Source organism: Crotalus tigris, unplaced genomic scaffold (genome assembly GCF_016545835.1).
Source record: "Crotalus tigris isolate CLP2741 ecotype Arizona unplaced genomic scaffold, ASM1654583v1 scf7180000017666.379230911805:20528666, whole genome shotgun sequence".
Taxonomy (NCBI): domain Eukaryota; kingdom Metazoa; phylum Chordata; class Lepidosauria; order Squamata; family Viperidae; genus Crotalus; species Crotalus tigris.
In genome coordinates this window covers 6724369-6744554 of record NW_024096552.1, presented here as the reverse complement: position 1 = coordinate 6744554, position 20186 = coordinate 6724369, and the positions used below count along the sequence as shown (strand labels likewise).

The 20186-nt window shown below is 34.3% G+C and overlaps 1 protein-coding gene across 14 annotated transcripts in view; it reads left to right on the top strand.

Annotated features, from left to right (window-relative positions):
* Positions 1-20186, top strand: part of TENM3 (teneurin transmembrane protein 3) — a 565275-nt gene that overhangs the window by 479595 nt on the left and 65494 nt on the right. For all 14 annotated transcript variants that reach the window (XM_039336655.1, XM_039336657.1, XM_039336656.1 and 11 more), the window contains 4 exons: positions 7636-7852; positions 9330-9449; positions 9814-10075; positions 18726-18993. In XM_039336655.1, the coding sequence (XP_039192589.1) occupies positions 7636-7852; positions 9330-9449; positions 9814-10075; positions 18726-18993 (867 nt within the window). The remainder of the gene's footprint in view (positions 1-7635; positions 7853-9329; positions 9450-9813; positions 10076-18725; positions 18994-20186) is intronic.

Below are 20186 nucleotides of genomic sequence, written 5' to 3'. Positions count from 1 at the left end.
AACTTTCATATTCCTGACAGAAGCAAAACTATTCTGTTTCCTGGGTTACATTCAAACCTTTATTTCTCTTTCCCTTTTATATGGGCCATTATCATAAGTTCCTTTCCTGGTTTTTCAGATTTCTCTTCTCAGTATACCTGGATAAAGTTTTTCATGTTGCCTATCTCCTTCAGCCTCTTCTTGCTTGCCCTCTGTTTCTTAAATTGTTATAGTTAGATTTTTACCTTGCATATTTAAGGGGATGCTGAGGTACATTTTTAGTTAACAATTTTGTTATCTCTTTATATTTTACTTAATTGCTTAAGATAAGATGAAATGCCTGTGTGACTTTATTCTGATCTAGATCATATATATTCCAAAGCAGACATGTCAAATTCACAATGTCACGTGATGTCGCACAATGTATTGGGACGGTTTTGCCATTGCCGGCAATGGTCATCCGGCCCATGGGCCGGCAGTTTGATACCCCTGTTCCAAAGGGTATCCTCATTTTGTAGCAATTTTTAATTGTTCTGTGTTTACCATGTGAGTAATTTTAAGTTCTAGTCTATCCACACATTAAATAACCATGGAAAACTATGGAACATTAAATCTAGTTGGACCATCATGAGCTACAGTCAGAATCTAAATATAAGTGAAAATATAAAGCATGTGCGCTCTCTGTTATAACAAAAGTAACTAATAGCAGAAAAATGTTAGGAAAGTAACATATCTCTTAAGGATGACAGTTTAATGTTAGATTGAATGGTAAAACTCTGATCTCAGAGCATAACAATTTTAATCATCTGCCATTATACTGATTTCTAGCGTTACTTAATATTGTATAAAATCTTGAGATTAAGATTTAAAAATTATAATAAGAAAATAATAGATAATGCCACTTATTAGCATAATAAATTTTAATTTCTATAATAATCAAATAAACAGTATGGACATTAATTTCCCTTATTATGCAGAAACACTATCCTGCCCAGTAATAGGTGTAATTTAGTATTCAAGCAAATGATCCTGCTGAGTGTCATTATGTATGCACAAGGAATTAAATAAAAATCTATTACTTTAATTCCTCCTTTGTCTCTAGGTAGATAATATACTAATACAAAAGATATTACCAAATTGTTGAATTACATTGGTAGACATTACAAAATTTACCCTACTAAATTCAAAAGCACCTCCCAAAATTGTTATAAAAAAATCTTAGCCAGTAAATCACACAAATTTATCATTATTTATTCAGTTAAGTAACCCTAAGTTGACAGGTGGGAAAAAAATTCTGTAGGATAATTAGAGTCCCTTAGGTGAGATGGGCAGTATGAAAATTTAATAAATAAATAAAACAAATTAAAAATTGTTTAGATGGTTTGTACACATGTAGTAGTATGTTCCATCTTAAAAGATGCAGAAAAAAATGTAGCCCTGTTGGAAAACAGAGGAAAAAATAAAACCTGTACAATGGGAGTGTTGTTATTGTCACAGATATATCACAAAATGCTGAACAGTTGTTTTAGTTCTTCAGATTTTAAACTTTCTCATATTAAGCTATAAGACAGATTTGACAAGTGTGATCACAGAATCTAAGTAGCTTTTTCTGTTGAAAAGTGATGGGACTGGGATGCTGTTTAAAGCAAAACAAGACTCACATGCATTTATCATGCATTTCAACCAGAGTATGTGCTAGCCAGTTTATTTTAGTCCTACTAAGCTTCTCAAGTGCCAAACTAACTAGAGATCTATTGTAGCATGTTTGATCATGAAAATAGAACAAATGAAATAGAATGATCATTACAACTTTTTTCTTATTATTCACCATCTGAGTTTGTAAAATCAGAATAAGACACTTTAATTCTCATATCCTATTGTACAAGTATAAATAAACCTTATCTGTATCGAGGAAATCCAAGATCAGTGCAAAATAGTAGGATGTCTCCCTTTAACTTATCTAGTCAACTACTAATTTAAGGAATAAAAACATATCTGAGTACTGATTAAAATAAACCTCAAACTGTGAGATGAACAGCATATAAATTTAATAATAAATAAAAATAAAAATTACTTTACCAGTGAAATAAGACACAGATAGTTTAAGATTCTGGTTTGTTCCAAATCTGGTAAGTGTCAAATCAAATCAAATCTACAGTAAGTCAAGTGCTATGTATGAAAAAATTAGGAGAGCTCATAAATAGCTCTACTTGACAGGCAAAGGCAGGTTTGTGTATTTATTTGTTTGTTTTAATTGAAGCTACATATATTGGCAAGGACATTCACAATGTGATTTATGCCAAATTATATTTTCTTACTACCTAATTCTTTCACTGCTTTTCAATATATGTATGTAAATGTTGTTAATATTATTTAGGCTGCTTAAGAATTAATAATAATAACCAATAGTTTTGGTTATCTTCTTTTATGAAGATTATTTTTATCCCCTTCTTATTTGAAATGTTTCAGATAGCTCCTGATTATTCTGTACTTTTTTCTCTGAACAGTTTCCAAGTATATTCTAAACAATAAGATCAAAGACATTAAAAATATTCCAGAAGTGGATGACATATATTTTAAATGGGGATAATTGCTCAAGGTGATTCTCATAAACCCTTTCTGTTACAATTAACTGCATATAATAATCATAATTTAACTGCATATAATAATAGTTTAAATTATAATAATCATAATTTAATTTTAAAGTTTTTGTTTGATTTTTTTAATTCAAAATTTTTAAATTAAAAATTAAAGAAGAATCCATTTTTGGATTCTTAAAGGAACTGTGATGTTTCTAGAAGCATTTCACCTTTTTTTTTACAGAGGCAATATAACATTTGGAAAAAGTACTAGGCATATAAAATATATAGACAGATTTTTTTTCTTTTAATTTAGAGAAAAACAGATTCATAACTATCCATTGCTCACTTGGGCAAATAACTGATAAACGTCATAAAAATATAAGAAACAGCAAAGTGGCATGGAAGAGATGTGTTGGAAAAAGGAAGATGAAGTGGTATGTTTATCCGGAAAAGAGAAGTTTTAAATGATTAAAAGTCTTCAAATACTTCATACCTCCGAAGAGTAAGACAAAAATTTCCTAACCATGAATAAACAACAAAATGGCCCACCTCCTGATTTGGAGTCTTCATTACTTTGGTTTTCAAGTAATGGTTGAACAACCATTAATCTGAGCCAGTTTGAAGATTCCTATCCTGGGAAAGGGTTGCCTTAAACGACCTCCAAGGTTTCTTCAACTCTGATTCTATTAGCAAAAGTAGTGACAAATGCCTGAGGAAATACAAATTTACACAACATTAGATTCAGCACATAGTGGAAAAATTAATTAGTGTGTGTTGATGAACTTTTTGTAACACCTTCCATTCATAAATATTTTTATCAGAATTTTCCCACGAGTTAATGTTATCAACATTACATTGCTGGGCATCTTTTAAAAACAGATATTTGCAGCCTTTCTATATATAGAGATATTTATATATATAAATCAGACATGTCAAACTCCAGCCCGCGGGCCGACAGTTTGACACCCCGGGTATAGATGGAGGTTCAAAATGAAGTATATAGAGAATCATCTACTGAATGAGACTGTATATAGTATAATGTATACTGTACATATGTCAATTTTGAAAATGAGCAATGATTGATTGATTGATTGATTACATGCTATCCAATTGATGTCATCTTGTAGTAATCATATACATATATTGACAGATGACAATCTGTCACTAATCTGCTTCTTCCGGCTTCCAACAGAGCACACATTGGCACTGTAACTGAGGCCATTAGTCTTTTTATCTGGGTACATGTGATTCATTTTTATGGATATATCAGTAGGCATGTAATAATTTGCATGTAATTTGTCTTGTTAAATTTTATAGAGCTAGCTTTCTTGTTCTCAGATAAGTATCCTTTTAAATGTAAGGGGAAACTTTTTGTTCCCTCTTGTCATCATTTTAACTAACTAAGATTGAAGATTCAGAAGTGTTTTTTTTTTTTTCAAATCATCATGTATTCTATGTTTTTCCTTGAAAATCAAAAATATCCTCCAGACTATTTTTTTAACATAAGAGACTAAATCAAATGTAATTTGGGGATTTTAATAAGCTGGTTGAAACAGATATAGAAATGTAGATATTTTCATAGTGTTTCACAATGAATTTTTAGTCATAATGTGGTGGTGGAGAGTTTTTTCTGTGAAAACATCCATTACAAGATTGTGTAAATTAAGCTATTTCTGCTTTTTCAAAAAGTTGATTAAAATACTATTGTTAGCATTATGAATGATCACAGCAACACTACAATTAATCTTTTGCATGATTTCTTTAAGAGCAGGTTAACTTATCAGGTTTTAATTGCTGCCATTTAACTTAGTAATAGCTAGGAACTTTAAAAAGCAGGTTCTATACTTTGTTACATTTTTCATCTTACTGTAAGTAGTAAATGTTTTTAGCCACTAGCTGAATATTTAAGGAGAAAGTTTTGATGACTGAAAGCCATAACAAGGAAGGTAATAACATCACACAAGTGGGCAAGATTGTGGTTTTATAACAGGAATTGTTGTGAGTTTTGAACATTGTATTTCATAAAAGTTTCAGTGTGTTAAGCTAATGCAATAGCGTTCATTGTTTTTATCTTATTCTTGCAGAAAATTAGCAGAAAAATGTATCCTGAAAAAGTTATACTTAAAAATTCTTGTTCTAAAAAATTGCTTACTATTTTAATAAATATATAAGATTGATTTGAGGGCTACATGCCAGCTACTAATTGTCCATCAAATTTTATGCAAGCTACTAATTGTCCATCAATATTTTGGACATTTTAAATTGTTCATTTATGGTTGTGTTACTTACATAGCATATTCAGATCTCTTTTAAAACACAAAAAATCTTTTTTCTAATAATATGGAGAGTTTTAGTCACACAGCTCATACTTTAAGACAAACTTTTGCCAATATTTCTAAATATACATTTGGGATTTGAGACATACTGTGCTGATGGAGCATATAATTTGCATACAGGAAATAAATCTTGGATTAATTGATACAGTGGAGAAAGATTCCCCTTTCTAAAACTCCCATCAGTGTAGACATGATTGGACTAGGTCAATTCAAACTTTGATTCAATGGGAGCTTTCTTTGTTTCTAAATATCAATATTTTTATTTAATTATACCAATGGATTTTTTATAAATAACTGGCTGACAGAGGTCAAGAGTTTTTTTAAAAAATGTCATTCTCTAATGATCTCTGCTCTATTCGCTGATATATTGATTATTATGAAATATATAAAAATATACTGAATTATTTTGAGCTCATTATTTTGTTACAGTATGTGACTTACTCTCTTAAAAATACTTCAGCATTTCTTCTCAGAAACATTTATACATTCTTCAGAAGAATCTGTGTGGCTCATGAATCATATGCCTTGTGTAGATCTTTATGTATTATTCTTACTTTCTTTTTAGTGTAAAATTTGTTTCTTCAGTGATACACAGTTCAAGAAAGAGAGTATATATACCAAGTCATTTACATTCATTAACAACCTGTATTTCCCTTCTTCCTTAAATGACATAATCTAAATTCTTCCATTAGTAGTGAGTCTGAAAGGGTTTCTGCATCTTATTAATATTAATACTGTATATATTAACATAGTAAACTATGGTGCAGTAATTAAGGCACTAGGGTAGAAGCGAGGAGACTGTGAGTTCCAGTCCCATGTTGGGTACTAAGCCAGTTGGGTGACCTTGAGCTACTCACTGTCTCAGTCTTCTGATGGAGATAGTGTCAAATTCCTTTTGTAAAACCTGGCTAAGAAAACTGCAGGGACTTGTCCTGGCAGTTGTGAGCAATCTGACAGGATTGAATGGGGGAGCGAGAGAGAACACACACATACACACACACACAAAGAAACACATTCCATGAGTAGCAAGAGGTGCAGGTATTTCTTTGTTGTTAGTTTGCCTGTATTTCATTCATCCAATCATGAATTATGATTGTTTCTTTAAGAGCCCTCAGAGCAAGAATTACCTGTTGCCTAAGGTGGATTTTTACTAAAAATAGAAATTTCTGGAGAAGATTGTAATTCTGTTTAAGGATTTTAGCTTATTTAATAAGTGGGGGTGGGGATGTATACATAGGCACATGAATGTACACAGGACACACATAAACATATAGAGGGAGTGGGAGGAAAGGAGAGAGAAGAGAAGAATAGAATAGAATAGAATAGAATAGAATAGAATAGAATAGAATAGAATAGAATAGAATAGAATAGAATAGAATAGAATTTTTATTGGCCATGTGTTATTGGTCATACAAAGTAACATAATCTTAAAATAACAACAATAGAAGGTAATAGGAAAAATGAGAAGGGTAATAGTTATACAATCCTACTACATAAGTAAATATCTTTAGACATAAGACAGTGCTGTGGGAATTAGGTGTTCAGCAGAGTGATGGCACAAGGGAAAAAACTTTCTCTGTATCTAGTTGCTTTGGCATGCGGTGCCCTATAGCTTAATCATGAGAGGAGGAATTGAAACAGTTCATATCCAGGATGTGAGGGGTTTGTAATATTTTATCAGCCGTCTTTCTGATCTATGCAGTAGACAGGTCCTCAATGGAAGGCAGGGTGGTTGCAATTGTTACCTTCAGTGCTTTAACAGAGGAATCCTTCAAGATGCAGTCATTGGTATAGAGCAAGCATGTCAAACTCGCGACGTCACGTGACGTCGCGCAACGTATCGGGCCGGTTTTACCATTGCCAGCAATGGGGTGGGTACGGCTTCCATGTGATGCGTCTGGCCTGTGGGCCGGCAGTTTGACACCCCTGGTATAGAGAAAAAAGAGTAATGGAGAGAGATTTAGCCCTGGAGAGGCACCTGTGCTAATTGTTTGGGTATTCAATGTGATTTTACCTGCTGCTATCTGTTAGTTTATAATCCACCTTCAAGTGTGGTCAGGCATAGCTAGCTGAGTCACTTTGGAGCAAAGAATTTCTGAAATGATGGTGCCAAGCTGAAGTCTACAAAAAGGAGCCTTGCATACATCCTTGGGGATTCAAGATATAGTTGTAGTGCAGCGCCATGTTAACAGCATTGTCTGCCAATCTCTTTGCATGGTGGGCAAATTGCAAGGAGTTTTAGCAGCTGATCCATAATGGTTTTTATGGGCCAACACTAACATTTCAAAAGTTTTCATAACTACTTATGTCAGAGCAACCAATCTGTAGTCATTCAGCTCTTTGATCGAGGGTTTCTTGGGGAACAGGATGATTATAGAGTGTTTGAAGCAAGAAGGGGCATAACACATCTTCATTGTTTTATTAAAGATGCGGGTGAAGATGAGGGCCAGTTGATCAGCACAGACTTTCAAGTTAGAAAGAGTTATTCTGCCTGGGCCTGGTGCTTTTCCAGTCTTTTTTCTGTGAAATTGAGAGTGCACCTCTTTTTTCTAGGATTACCAGAGGAGGGTGATAAGTTCTTTACCTAATCAGAGCTCCCTACTCTTTTAGCTTAAAAAGAAGCTAAACTTTTATTTTTTTTCGTATTACATTCAATATAACAATCATGTAATTGCTCATTAGAGACAAAATACTAATAAGAAGTATTGTTGTTTTTCTTTTGACTTTTTTGTCTGTAGATGGATTAGTTGACTGCATGGATCCTGACTGCTGTTTGCAGAGTTCCTGCCAAAACCAGCCTTTCTGTCGAGGATTGCCTGACCCACAAGATATTATTAGCCAAAGTCAGCAATCACCATCTCAGCAAGCTGCTAAATCCTTTTATGATCGGATCAGTTTTCTTATAGGACCAGAAAGCACACATGTTATTCCTGGGGAAAGCCCATTCAATAAGAGGTGACTGCATCATTGTAGTATTAAATAAAAAGTAATGTCTTATGGGCTTTTTTACATTTCTGATACTCTTATTTTTTTTCCCCAGGATAGTTGGAAACCTTCAAACTTTGAACGTCGAACTGTGTGGCTATTATGTATAAAACTTCAATCAGTTTATAAACCTTTTCTTGTTTGTGGTGCCTATTTCTAGTAGAACATTAAGGGTTTTGCAAATCTTATTCACCCAATGGATTTGAATTAGCACTGCTGGAAGTATATCAAAAATGTGAAAATACTTCTGAAAGGAAGACAGTAATGCACTTTTAAAACAAAACTGAATGCATAATATAAATTATGAATTGTTTTAGTAACACAGTGAGTTCTATAGCAGCACAGTGCATAAACTGCCTTGGCATGCTTTATACAGCAGTGGCACATTTCAAAATAAGATGTAATAGAAAGTAGGTATTCTGTGCTTTATTGAGAGAAGGTAGGTAATTTATACTAGAAGTCTTCTATCTGGAATAATTTAGTTGCATTAATCAGGCTTGACACAACTGTGATTAAAATCATTAAAGAAATGTTTCTTAAGACTCCCTTAAATTCTGTATTTTTCATCCCTCGAAGATGCAAAATTTCTTGCCTTAAAGACCTTGCCTAAAAACAAACTAGCAAAACACATCATTACTAATTTCTTCATTTTACACAATGATTCAGAATGCTTTGGTTCAGAAAGCCTTGCATTTGAAATCAGGGAATTGTACACAGTAGTAGGCATTTACAATAGTGTCCTCCTGTTATAGGATATCATATAAATTGAAAAAAATGAATACATACATATGTCCATATATACCACAAACTGAAATTTATAGAATTAACAACATTTTTATTTCATAGCTCAGCAGTATTTGAAGAATGAAAAGAAATCATGTCATATACAGAGGGGAGCATTGCTTCTTGAACTTTTCCTATTGGCTATTGATTTTGAAGTATTGTTTTTCTGATTAAATGAAATCTACTACCAAGTATTTTTAGTTATATTTGCAGTTGGGAAGGAAGATGCCGCAGTTGAAAATTCTAAAACTCAAATTCCAAATATATTTAACATGGAATTAGTATTTTAAATTCCATAAATTAAATACACTATAAATACACAATACACGATAAATTAAATAAATAAGATTGCACTATAAAGTTCTGCATAGCCAATAACATTTTCATAGAAGAAAATACCGGATCTGAAATGGACCTTTAACAACAAAATATAGCTGGGCACAGTTATATTTACTTGATGCAACTTTTTGGTATTCAGATATTGTGTGCTCACATATATTGTTAAAGTATACCAGAAAGAGTCACTATAAATAATTAAGAATTTGAAATGAAGTTGAAATTAAATTGTGTATTATTCTGTGAAACTAATATTTAATGTTTATTGTTGGAGAAAATATCATTTGTAAGATTTCTGAATGATCTAAATTTGTGTCTTTCTCCACAGTCTTGCATCTGTCATAAGGGGTCAAGTATTAACAGCAGATGGAACACCACTAATTGGAGTTAATGTCTCCTTTTTACATTATCCTGACTTTGGTTATACAATCACTCGTCAAGATGGAATGTAAGTTTTTTTCATGCACCTGAAATATGGCAATTTTCATTTTTCTATCTATATATCAGAAACATTGCACTGATATGTTGCAGAATAACTGACTATCATAAGGTTGAAACTGGTTGGGCTTTGATAAGTTACCACCAGGAGTAATCAGATTTATCAGCTACATTGAGAATAATAAAAAAAAAAAACCTGGTTTGCACCAGTATCAAACCAGTGCAAGAAAACTACATAAATATGTTCCTGAAGTCACAAGGAGTTATACTTAACTTAGAGGAGTTATTACCATTAAATCTTAATTGTATATATCGGTTGGAAAGTTTTAAATTTAATTAAGATGTATTACTAAATAATTATCTGGTTTACCTAGGTTTGACTTGGTGGCAAATGGTGGTGCATCATTAACTTTAGTATTTGAACGATCACCATTCCTTACTCAGTACCATACAGTCTGGATTCCATGGAACGTCTTCTACGTCATGGACACTCTTGTCATGAAGAAGGAGGAGAATGACATTCCCAGCTGTGATCTGAGTGGATTTGTGAAACCAAATCCCGTAATTGTATCATCACCTTTATCTACCTTGTTCAGGATCTCTCCTGAAGACAGCCCTATTATTCCTGAGACACAGGTAAAGTGCCATTTAAGTGTAAAGATTTTTGCATGCAGATCATTGTAATATATTTTAGGTCATTAAAATAACAACAAAAACAATAATATATAATTTGTATTGGGATTATCAGCATGCTGGTTAAAAATTTTTAACTTTATCAATTCCTGAGTATTTATCAATACTCAGATAATGTCTTAACCTTTCTATAGTTCATTCTGACCCCTTGAAGTCTCATTAGTTTTATTTTAGAGTAGATCCTACTTCACTTCTGTTTCCTGACAGTTTGTCTTACCATTTTCTGACCAAACAATTATCTGACACCAAATAGTTAATTTGCCTAAAAGAAATCTCACATTTTGCTTGGCAAACTTCTGATAAGTGCAGGAAAAGATTGAATTAATGCAGATGTCTCTGCTTTTTACACTTCTGTGTTATTCCTAGAATATCTGCCTACATCTGCCTATAAAAGATTAATTTGAGCAAGTATGCTTATTGGAGAGAGTTACCTCCACGTCATTTTTCAAAATATTGAAGAATTTGGATGAGGAGAGTTAAGAGTTCCCAGATGTAGAAAAGCTTTCATTCTTTGTTGTTCGTTTATGGTTTTTTTAATTGGATAGTATACATTTATGTATTCAGCACTATTTAATATCCATCTACTTACCTATTCACGTTATATTACAAGTGCTTGGAAACATTTGCTTGTTTTATAACTTGATATTCATTTCAAACCCATGTACATGTATTCACAAAAATGCTTTTGAACCCTTTCTTATCTATACATAAACACAAAGATAAATGAATGCCTACATTCTGCCTTAATAGATATTCTCTTGTTTTGGAATGTAATTCCTTGCCTGATACTTCTATAGTGTTCATTGTAGAGACTAACCAGCATTTCAAACATATGTTTATGAAAATGTGTTAAAATTTAGAGAAAATTTATGACAATAGGCTGTTAAAAGCTTCTTTATCACTATCCAGTTTATCAATATCTTCATAAAAAAAACTCTCAAAACTAAAATGGCAGCACATGGAAAAATAATGTCTGGTGAGATTTAAAAACAATGTTTAAACAATTACTTGCCCATGGGATAGTTATAGCCCATGTTATGTCTCTGTGGTCTGCAGATCCTATTTTCATATGACCTTAAGCAACTTCCATGTAATCCTTTCAGCTGTTTGGATCAGGTGTTATTTCCACTCTTTCCAAAGATAAAATAGTAGCTTTTAGCAATGTAAAAACTATGCCAATAACTAACGGGTGATTTTTTTTTCCTCAACACAAATTATTTTAGAAAGTTTTTCTTTCTAGCAGCTCCTGAAAAGAATATATTAAATGTATAGTTTAGGTTCTCAAAGTTGTTTATCGGTAAAATAACTTCCAAATAATACCATGACAGAATTAATCTATTGTTAAGTTCAGTTTCAGATCTGTTCTCAAGAATCTGGCTAATAAAACATCAGCACATTTTATTTATTTTTCACGTTTCTGAACCATCCATTTCCCTCAATAAGCAGTAATTGTCTCACACAGCATTATCTGGAAGTCATTTCATCAATGATATTAAACTGTTTCTAACTGTATCCCATCACGATTACAGAATCTCTTACAGGTAGTACTTGACTTACAACTATGACTGAGATCAGAATGACCATTGTAAAGCAAGACGGTTCTTAAGTGATTTGCACCTGATTTTTCTGGCCTTTTTTGCCACAGTTGTTAAGAGAATCACTGCAGTTGTTAACTGAATCAGGCAGTCATTAAACGAATCCAGCTTTCCCATTGATTTTGCCTGTCAGAAGCTGATTGGGAAGATCACAAATGACAATCACATGATCCCAGGATGCTGCAATGGTTGTAAATAGATGCCTGTTGCCAGTTTTGATTACATAACTGTGGGGTTGCTGATGATTATTGTAACCAGGTGGTCTGATCTTACAAGTGAGGAATGATTGTAAGACACTTTTTTCATTGCCATTATAACTTTGAACAGTTGCTAAACGAATGGGATATAAGTCGAGGACTACCTGTTTTGTAATTGTACATACAATGTCGTCATACAGGTAGTCCTCAACTTAACAACAATGTTCAATGAGCAATCAATCAGTTCAATGACTGATCAAAGTTACAGTAGCACTGAAAAATGTGATTTACGACCATTTTTCACAGTTACAACCTTTGCAGCATCCCCATTATCATGTGATCAAAATTCAGATGCTTGGTAACTGATTCATATTTATGACCATTGCTGTGTCCCAAGGTTACGTGCCTTTGCAACCTAACAAAGTCAATGGATTCACTTAACAACTGGGTTACTAATTTATCAATTACAGTGATTCACTTACTGTACAACTGTGGCAAGAAAGATCACAAAATGGAGCAAAACTCACTTAACAACAGAAATTTTGGGCTCTATTGTGGTCATAAGTTGAAGACTATCTGTATATAGTTTGGTCCCCAACATATTTCTTATCTTTAGTTTTCTTTCTTTAACAGGTTAATTTTGAATTTATGTCACATATTTTTCTATGGAAAAGGTAGTACATAAAACCATGTAACAATTATTGTTTTAAGTACGAGGGCAATTCAGAAATAAACCTCCGTTTGATTATCAATGACAGACATCACTGATACAGAACTTTTATTATACACATTAGAAAACTACAAAATTACATTACTTTTCGACATAATCACCATTCAAATTGAGGCACTTGTCATAACGTCTTACAAGGTTTGAAATTCCTTAGTAGTCTCTCGGCGCCAAATCTGGGCTATGGGAGGTGCTAAAAAACATCCCAACGGCTTGACTTGACCGTTGGAAAGGAAGTCGGAAGTCAATGCCTTTTTTTTCTTTTTTTCTCTCTTACCTCACTTTTCTACTCCCCTTTCCCTTCCCCATCTTTTTCACTATTCACTTTTGTATTTTCATTGTATTGTATATTAAAACTAATAAAACATTCTAAAAAAAATATCCCAGCAGAACTGCTTCAAAAGTTCTTGGGTGCATCTAGGGGTGTGCGGGTAAGCATTATCATGAACCAACATTACACTGGAAGTCTGGCTTCCAATGCTTGTTATGGATGGCTCGTCTGAGTTTTCGTAACATTTCACAGTAGACTTCTGAATTGATGGTCAAGCCATTCTCTATCAACTTCACTAGCAGGACTCCTTTGGCATCTTCACATTTGGTGGGATTTTCTATTTTCTTCTGGTGTGGTGTTGGTTCACAATAATGCTTGGCTGCACACTGCTAGATGCACCCAAGAACTTTTGAAGCAGTTCCATTGGGATGTTTATGATCACCCCCCATAGCCCAAATTTGGTGCCGAGCGACTACTAATAAGGAATTTCAAACCTTGTAAGACATTATGACATGCCTCAATTTGAATGTTGAAAAGTAACGAATGGAGGTTTATTTCTGAATTGCCCTCATATTTAAGAAGGAATTGTTGTATCCATAAGTTGGAACCATGCCTGGTTGTGCTTAAAGCAATCTCCCTGAAGAACAGGAACGTTAGCCATAACCATTTTGTTTCATATGATTTAATTGGTTCTATCTTAGAGATCTATCTTAAAGTGGATCTAACTTCTCTTACTATTTTATTAAGTAAGGGAGAAGCAGTTATGATGAAGACTTTATGAAAAGATGTGTGAATGATTTTTTTACTTGCATGATTTTTCACTATATCTTATCAGTGCAGCAGCTGGTAAAGACGGTATTATATATAATGTATTTTGGTACAGGAATACATCATATGTTCCTTCATAGTTTGATTGGTTTGAATGACAAGAAAAGTGTTTTAGTTTATTAATTCAGTTGCACTAATACATTATTTAAAAAAACATTTATATGTAGGTAACTAAATGCCATCTACAAATTATTTTAAAAACTATGCAGTAGGACAGTGATGGCAAACCTTTTGGAGACCAAGTGCCCAAAAACTGGCCCTGCCCCCACTCCATGCCCCCACCCCGCCTGCCCGCAGGGCCACTCACCACCTCCAGGGCCTGCCACAAATCGCACAGGCAGCCCAGCAGCACCATTGCGGCCATACCCTCTGCCCGCGCCCCACAGCATCAACTGTGTGGGATGGGGTGTGAGGGCAGAGTCTTATCTATGCTGCTTGGCTGCCATGTTCTTGGCTGCGCTGCTCTGTGTGGGCCACACTCAGGAGACTCTCCAGGGGGGCTGCTGGTGAGAAGGGGTTCACGGCAGGAGGCAAGGTTGGAGCAATAGCATGTATGCCCCCAGAGAGGGCTCCAAGTGCCGCCTCTGGCACGCATGCCATAGGTTCACCACCACTGCAGTAGGATAATTATTCTGAATCATGCAGTAGAAAGATTATTCTATATAAAATACAGGCAGGTCTGCACAATTCATAGAAATGAAAAGAGCAGATTAATATCTTAAAAACCATTGCAAAAGAATAACTTGACACTGATTAACTGTTTGGTGGCTAGAGGTGGACTGGCAGCAGCTGGCAGTATCCATGAGGCCTGGGACCATTGGAAGCATTCAGCAGTATATCTTTCAGAGTAAACTGGCTGAACCCCTGGATGCTGGTAAACCCTTTGTCATGGTTCCGATAGATGAGATTAGTAAAAACAACTCCAAGGCAAGAGATTTCCTTAAAGAACATATTTATTTGGCTACAAAGTATGATCAAAAGTGAAACCAAGACTGAAGTTTCCTCCCAAAGGTTACAATGTTACAAAGTTGAACTTCCCACCCCAGCAACACGACATAAATAACATTCCCCAATTTGGCGGGCTTTCTAATGGAAGCTTCAGCCTGCCAAAAGTCAGGCAGCAATGATCTTTGTTCCCACAGGACAATTTATTGTTTTGTCTAAACTTAAAAGTACATATCCCCTCTCCCAATACTGTGGCAACCGAAAACGAAGTGGAAATGGCTTCAGTCCAGATTGTTTGCAGTGCTAATACCCTTCTTGGAGGCAATGGCAATGTTTGGCAGGAATGGATTGGTTGTTTTTCAAAAACTACCAGTGGACAATATAAGGCTGTTTGGCAGGCCACGTGCAGCTTGTATGCTGCATGTTGTGCAGGCCTGGGCTAGAGGTTTCTTTCTGCACTAGATCTTAGTGCACTGGAATCATCTAGCAAAGTATACTAAAAAAAAAAGGTAACCTTTTCCCCCAAATTGATATTTTTTAACAAAGAAATCAAGAAAAATGTATTATATTCCATTGTTTCAAAAGATCTACAGCTCTACTGATAACTGATCCTGGTGGCAACTGTATTTCTAAAGTAGTATATTTCATATTACTCAGGCAGTTGTTGGCTAAGAGAACAAATGATCCAGATGTTTTCCTCCTTAAAATACTTTGATTCTGTGTAAATTTGAAAACAGAAAACCATTTTAAATAAAACATGAATATTAAGGTTGAATGGAAGAAAGGAAACAAGAAATATGCATGCTGAACTTTCTTCATCTTTAGTTATATTGGTGGGCTGGTGGAAATATAATTTAGCAACATCTGAAGAGTCATAGTTCCCTACCTCTTTATTTCCAAGATTTGAAGAGATACAGTCCTGAGGCAAGCAATAAGGACTGTGTGTTTTCAGTGCTTTATATTCTAAACAGCTTGATGTTGAGCATTATAGAAATAGGGCCATATTTCATACTATTTGGAGGGCAGAGTGGAAAATTAAATCAATTATCTTCCTGAGGAACTTTTATTGTTACTGTAACAATCTGATATCACAAAAAAGACAATTTACAAGAGACCTCTTATGAATACTATGAAATGAGACTTGAAATGTTATGGTTAAGACTGAATATTTTCTAAACCCTAAAGTTGAAATTAATAGATTTGAAATTTTGCCCTATGATGTGAATGCCAGAAATGACATTTGTCATTTGCTTGTTTCAAATCTGTATTTTATGTTTGTTGATAATATTTTAATAAATTTTAAGGGAAAAATTAAATTACCCAGTTATTCAGGTATTTGCACTGATAGCTTACAATTTTCCATTTTCTTGTGATCCTTTGGGAAGCTATTTGGACAGTTGTAGATCAAATTCATTGTGTGAATTTCTTTCCATTCTTGGTTAACTAAATAAAAGGAATATTTTGCCTTATAAGTACAATAATTTCACAAATCACAAATAATCTCAGGAGGAAAGGAGTGAGAAAAAGATTATTCTTCATGTCCATCAGCTCATTAATATTTCCTCAAGGTATTCAATATTCATCAAATGCTTTTGGGCTTCTGGCTATAATAAATATGAAAAGAATATACTGGTTTTTATTATCTATTTTTTTTCTAATTTTTTTGCGCCATTGTCCTGACATTAGCAGATTGAAAGTGGTGAGACTAACCGTGGTGGTGCAGTGGTTAGAATGCAGTACTGTGGGCTACTTCTGCTGACTGCCGGCTGACTGCAGTTTGGCAGTTTGTTTCACTGGCTCAAGGTTGACTCAGCCTTCCATCCTTCCGAGTTCGGTAAAATGAGGACCCAGAATGTAGGAGGCAATATGCTAACTCTGTAAACCAGGGCTTTTCAACCTTTTCACCTATTGTACCACTTTTAGGATATGGCAATATCCGAGTACCACCAGTTGCCTAGCAAGGTGTCAAAACCTTGATGACCAAAAAAAAAAAGTGATGAAGTACAGGTAGTTCTCGACTTACAACAGTTTGCTTAGTGACTGTTCAAAGTTACAATGGCACTGAAAAAAGTGCCCCCCAAGCCACAGCTGAGCAAGACACCTGCCTGCCCACCCAGCCGCGTTTTTCCTCCTGTCTGAGGTTTCCATTGTTGTGAGCATTTCTGTTGAGGATTGGCAGCGGGGGTGGGGTGGGGGTGTTTGGTTTTTATTCCCCCCATCTGCTGCGTTTTTGGTTTTGGTCACTTCACATGACCCTGGGACACTGTGACTGTCATAAATATGAATCAGTTGCCAAGCATCTGAATGTAAATCACAAGACCCTGGAGGTGCTGCAACATTCCAGCTGATCAGCACTTCTTCTGGTCTCAGCAGAAGCGCAGGATCAGCGTTGATCGCCTGGTGCTTCTGCTGAGCCCTGACAGCCATGCAGCTCCAGTCATCTCTCGCTCAGGCTTGTGCGGCGCTGCCACCAATTCAACTCATTCCCCTCCCCTGCTACCACTTTTCTAGGATGGTTGCGTACCACTTGCCAGGTGCCAATGTACCACAGGTGGTACCCGTACCACTGGTTGAAAAGCCCTGCTGTAAACCACTTAGAGAGGGCTGTAAAGCACTGTGAAGCGGTATATAAGTCTAAGTGCTATTGCTATTATTTACTATTGAATTTATATCTTGCCTTTTTATTTATTCCAATACTCATGGTGGCCTACAACAATAAAAACATAAGATATAAATCTTAATAAAATTAATAAAGGTAATTACAAAAACCAACATTAAAACCAACCATTTAAATAAACAGATATTTTAGATGGTGAGAAATTACAATAAGGCAGCTCATTAGGTCCAGGAATTCACAAAGATATTTAAAGGATAAAACCAATATATCAGCAATATATAATATACTAACATACCATATTTTTTAGATGTAGATAAAAGTAAAGCTAATGGCCAGTTTGGTGTAGCAGTTAAAGGCATTGAGTGAAAGTGTGAGTTCTACTTCTTTCTTGGCAGTTGGATAGCTTTAGACTAAGACTGTCAAACTCGCAACGTCATATGAAGTGTTGTGACCTATCGTGATTTTTTTGCCATTGCCAGCAATAGGGTGGGCTCAGTTTCGCTATGATGCATCCAGCCCACGAGCCAGCAGTTTGATACTCCTGCTTTAGACCAATCACTGTCTGTCTGCTCTAGGAAAAAGATAATGGCCAACCAAGAAAATTGGCTAAACTTGTTCAAACAATCAACAGGAATCAAGACTGACTTGAAACTGTGTATGCATGTGCACAAACACGCATACACATACACAGAACATGCATTAGAAACAGGAAAAACAATAATTGAGTTGGGCTTGGCTTCTGGGATTCCTGGAAATGGTAGCACAAATACCAAAAGCCATAGCTCAGAATGATGGCTATTGCTGAAATAATGGTCTGCCTAGATACAAGACAATTTATATGAAATCACATTATTAAGATTGTGTTCTTTTCTTATTTCTGGCAAAAACAATTGGAAATTTTTGCTGGCATAGTCTTCTTCCAATAGTAGTAGAAGAGTTTTAGGTTGGTGTGGTATTGATAATATAATCTAGACAGATAGTTTAAATTTTATGCTGATTAATCATTAATTAAGAATATTATTGAAGATTTCTATGTCAAACAGGTAAGTTAAATTTTCTGTAAACTTTCAGTCCAGATTAGTTTAAAAGAAAAAGGTTTAAGATATTTCTAATTGAATGCAGTCTCAAATTTCATCAACATTTGTATAATGTGTTATTTTCAATACTGCTGTATTTGCTACAGTTTCATAGAGAATATTTTTCTAAAAGTATCTGCACTTGTACATCTTGATAAAACTGTTAAAAATTGTATTTCAAAATTCCAGTAAAACTGGATAGTATATCATATAAAACTGAATAGTATATTATTCTTCAATAATTGGTACAAAACTAGGTTTACGACTATAGTGGTTATCTAATTATGTGCATTAAACAAATAACAAAGATTAATTTGTCATTTTTTTCATATTTTAGGTGCTCCATGAAGAAACTGCAATACCAGGAACTGATTTGAAATTGTCTTACTTAAGCTCCCAAGCGGCGGGGTATAAATCTGTACTTAAGATCACAATGACACAGTCTGTGATACCATTTAATTTAATGAAAGTTCATCTCATGGTGGCTGTAGTAGGAAGACTTTTCCAAAAATGGTTCCCTGCATCCCCAAATTTGGCTTATACATTTATATGGGATAAAACTGATGCATATAATCAAAAGGTCTATGGTTTATCTGAAGCTGTTGGTAGGTTTTGTTTGTTATCAGGTTCTTTTGAATATGCTGATATTATGTAGCAAAAATTATATTCAGTAGTATAATTCATGGTGGATACATTATATAGAAAGAAACAAAATTATGCAGTATCAGTCTGTTACTCGAACTGAATGTAATTTTTACATACAAATACAGAAATATGAAAGGAATAATATTAATTTTGTAACTATCACATTGATTGTGGTAAACTATTATTTTTACATTGGAGAAAGTAATAGTTAGAAATAACTGCATTGATTGGATCATATCTAACGCTAACTTACATGAAGAAAGGTACATTTGTTTTTGCAAAAAAAGCTGTATGCGGCCACGGTGTTTTCATAATTGCCTGAAAATTGCTATTCAGCCTCTGATACTTCACATGGAACCATAAACTTATTTCAAGGGAATATCAGTATATCAATATATGAGAGCTTCTCATTTTAATTATTCAGTTCATTAATTAAATCGTCAAATACTGAAAAAAAATTCTAATTAAATGTCCAAACCTGAAAATAAGCAAGCCCAAGATGTCTGTATATGCAAATAAACAGTTATTTACATATTTATTCATTCTATTTATACCATTCCTTCCCTCCAGGAGCTGACAGTAGACTATATAATGCTCCCTTCTCCAGTGTTCTTACAATAATGATGTGTGATAGATTGGGCTAAGTAATTGTGAAACTCAAAAATGTCCAATGAGTATCCACAGCTGGATTCTTCTAACCCTAATCCATCATTTTAATTAACGTAGCACACAATTATTCCATACGTGTAATGGATGTGAAAAAAGTTTTATTTAAAGTTATTTTAGCATAAAATTATGTTGGGTTCTTTCTGAAGTAAGACATAGGAGATGACAAACAGTAGAAATGTGCATCCATATTGGATGTATTCAACTTCTCCACTACCTAAATTAAATTTATATGATTATAGTTACCTCAGTTGGTAGACCAAATCAGTGGATGGAATAGACAATTTTTTAAAGCTACATAATTCACTGTACCAATTAATAGTAACACAATTTTCAGAGGACTATCAGTTATAGAATTACAAGAAACCCAATTAAATATTTGATAGTTTCAAGCACAATTACTTTGGACATAATTTTTATGAATTAGGATCTGTTTATCATGTGCAGGTTCAAATCCAACTTCAGCCATGGAAACTTATTTGGTGAG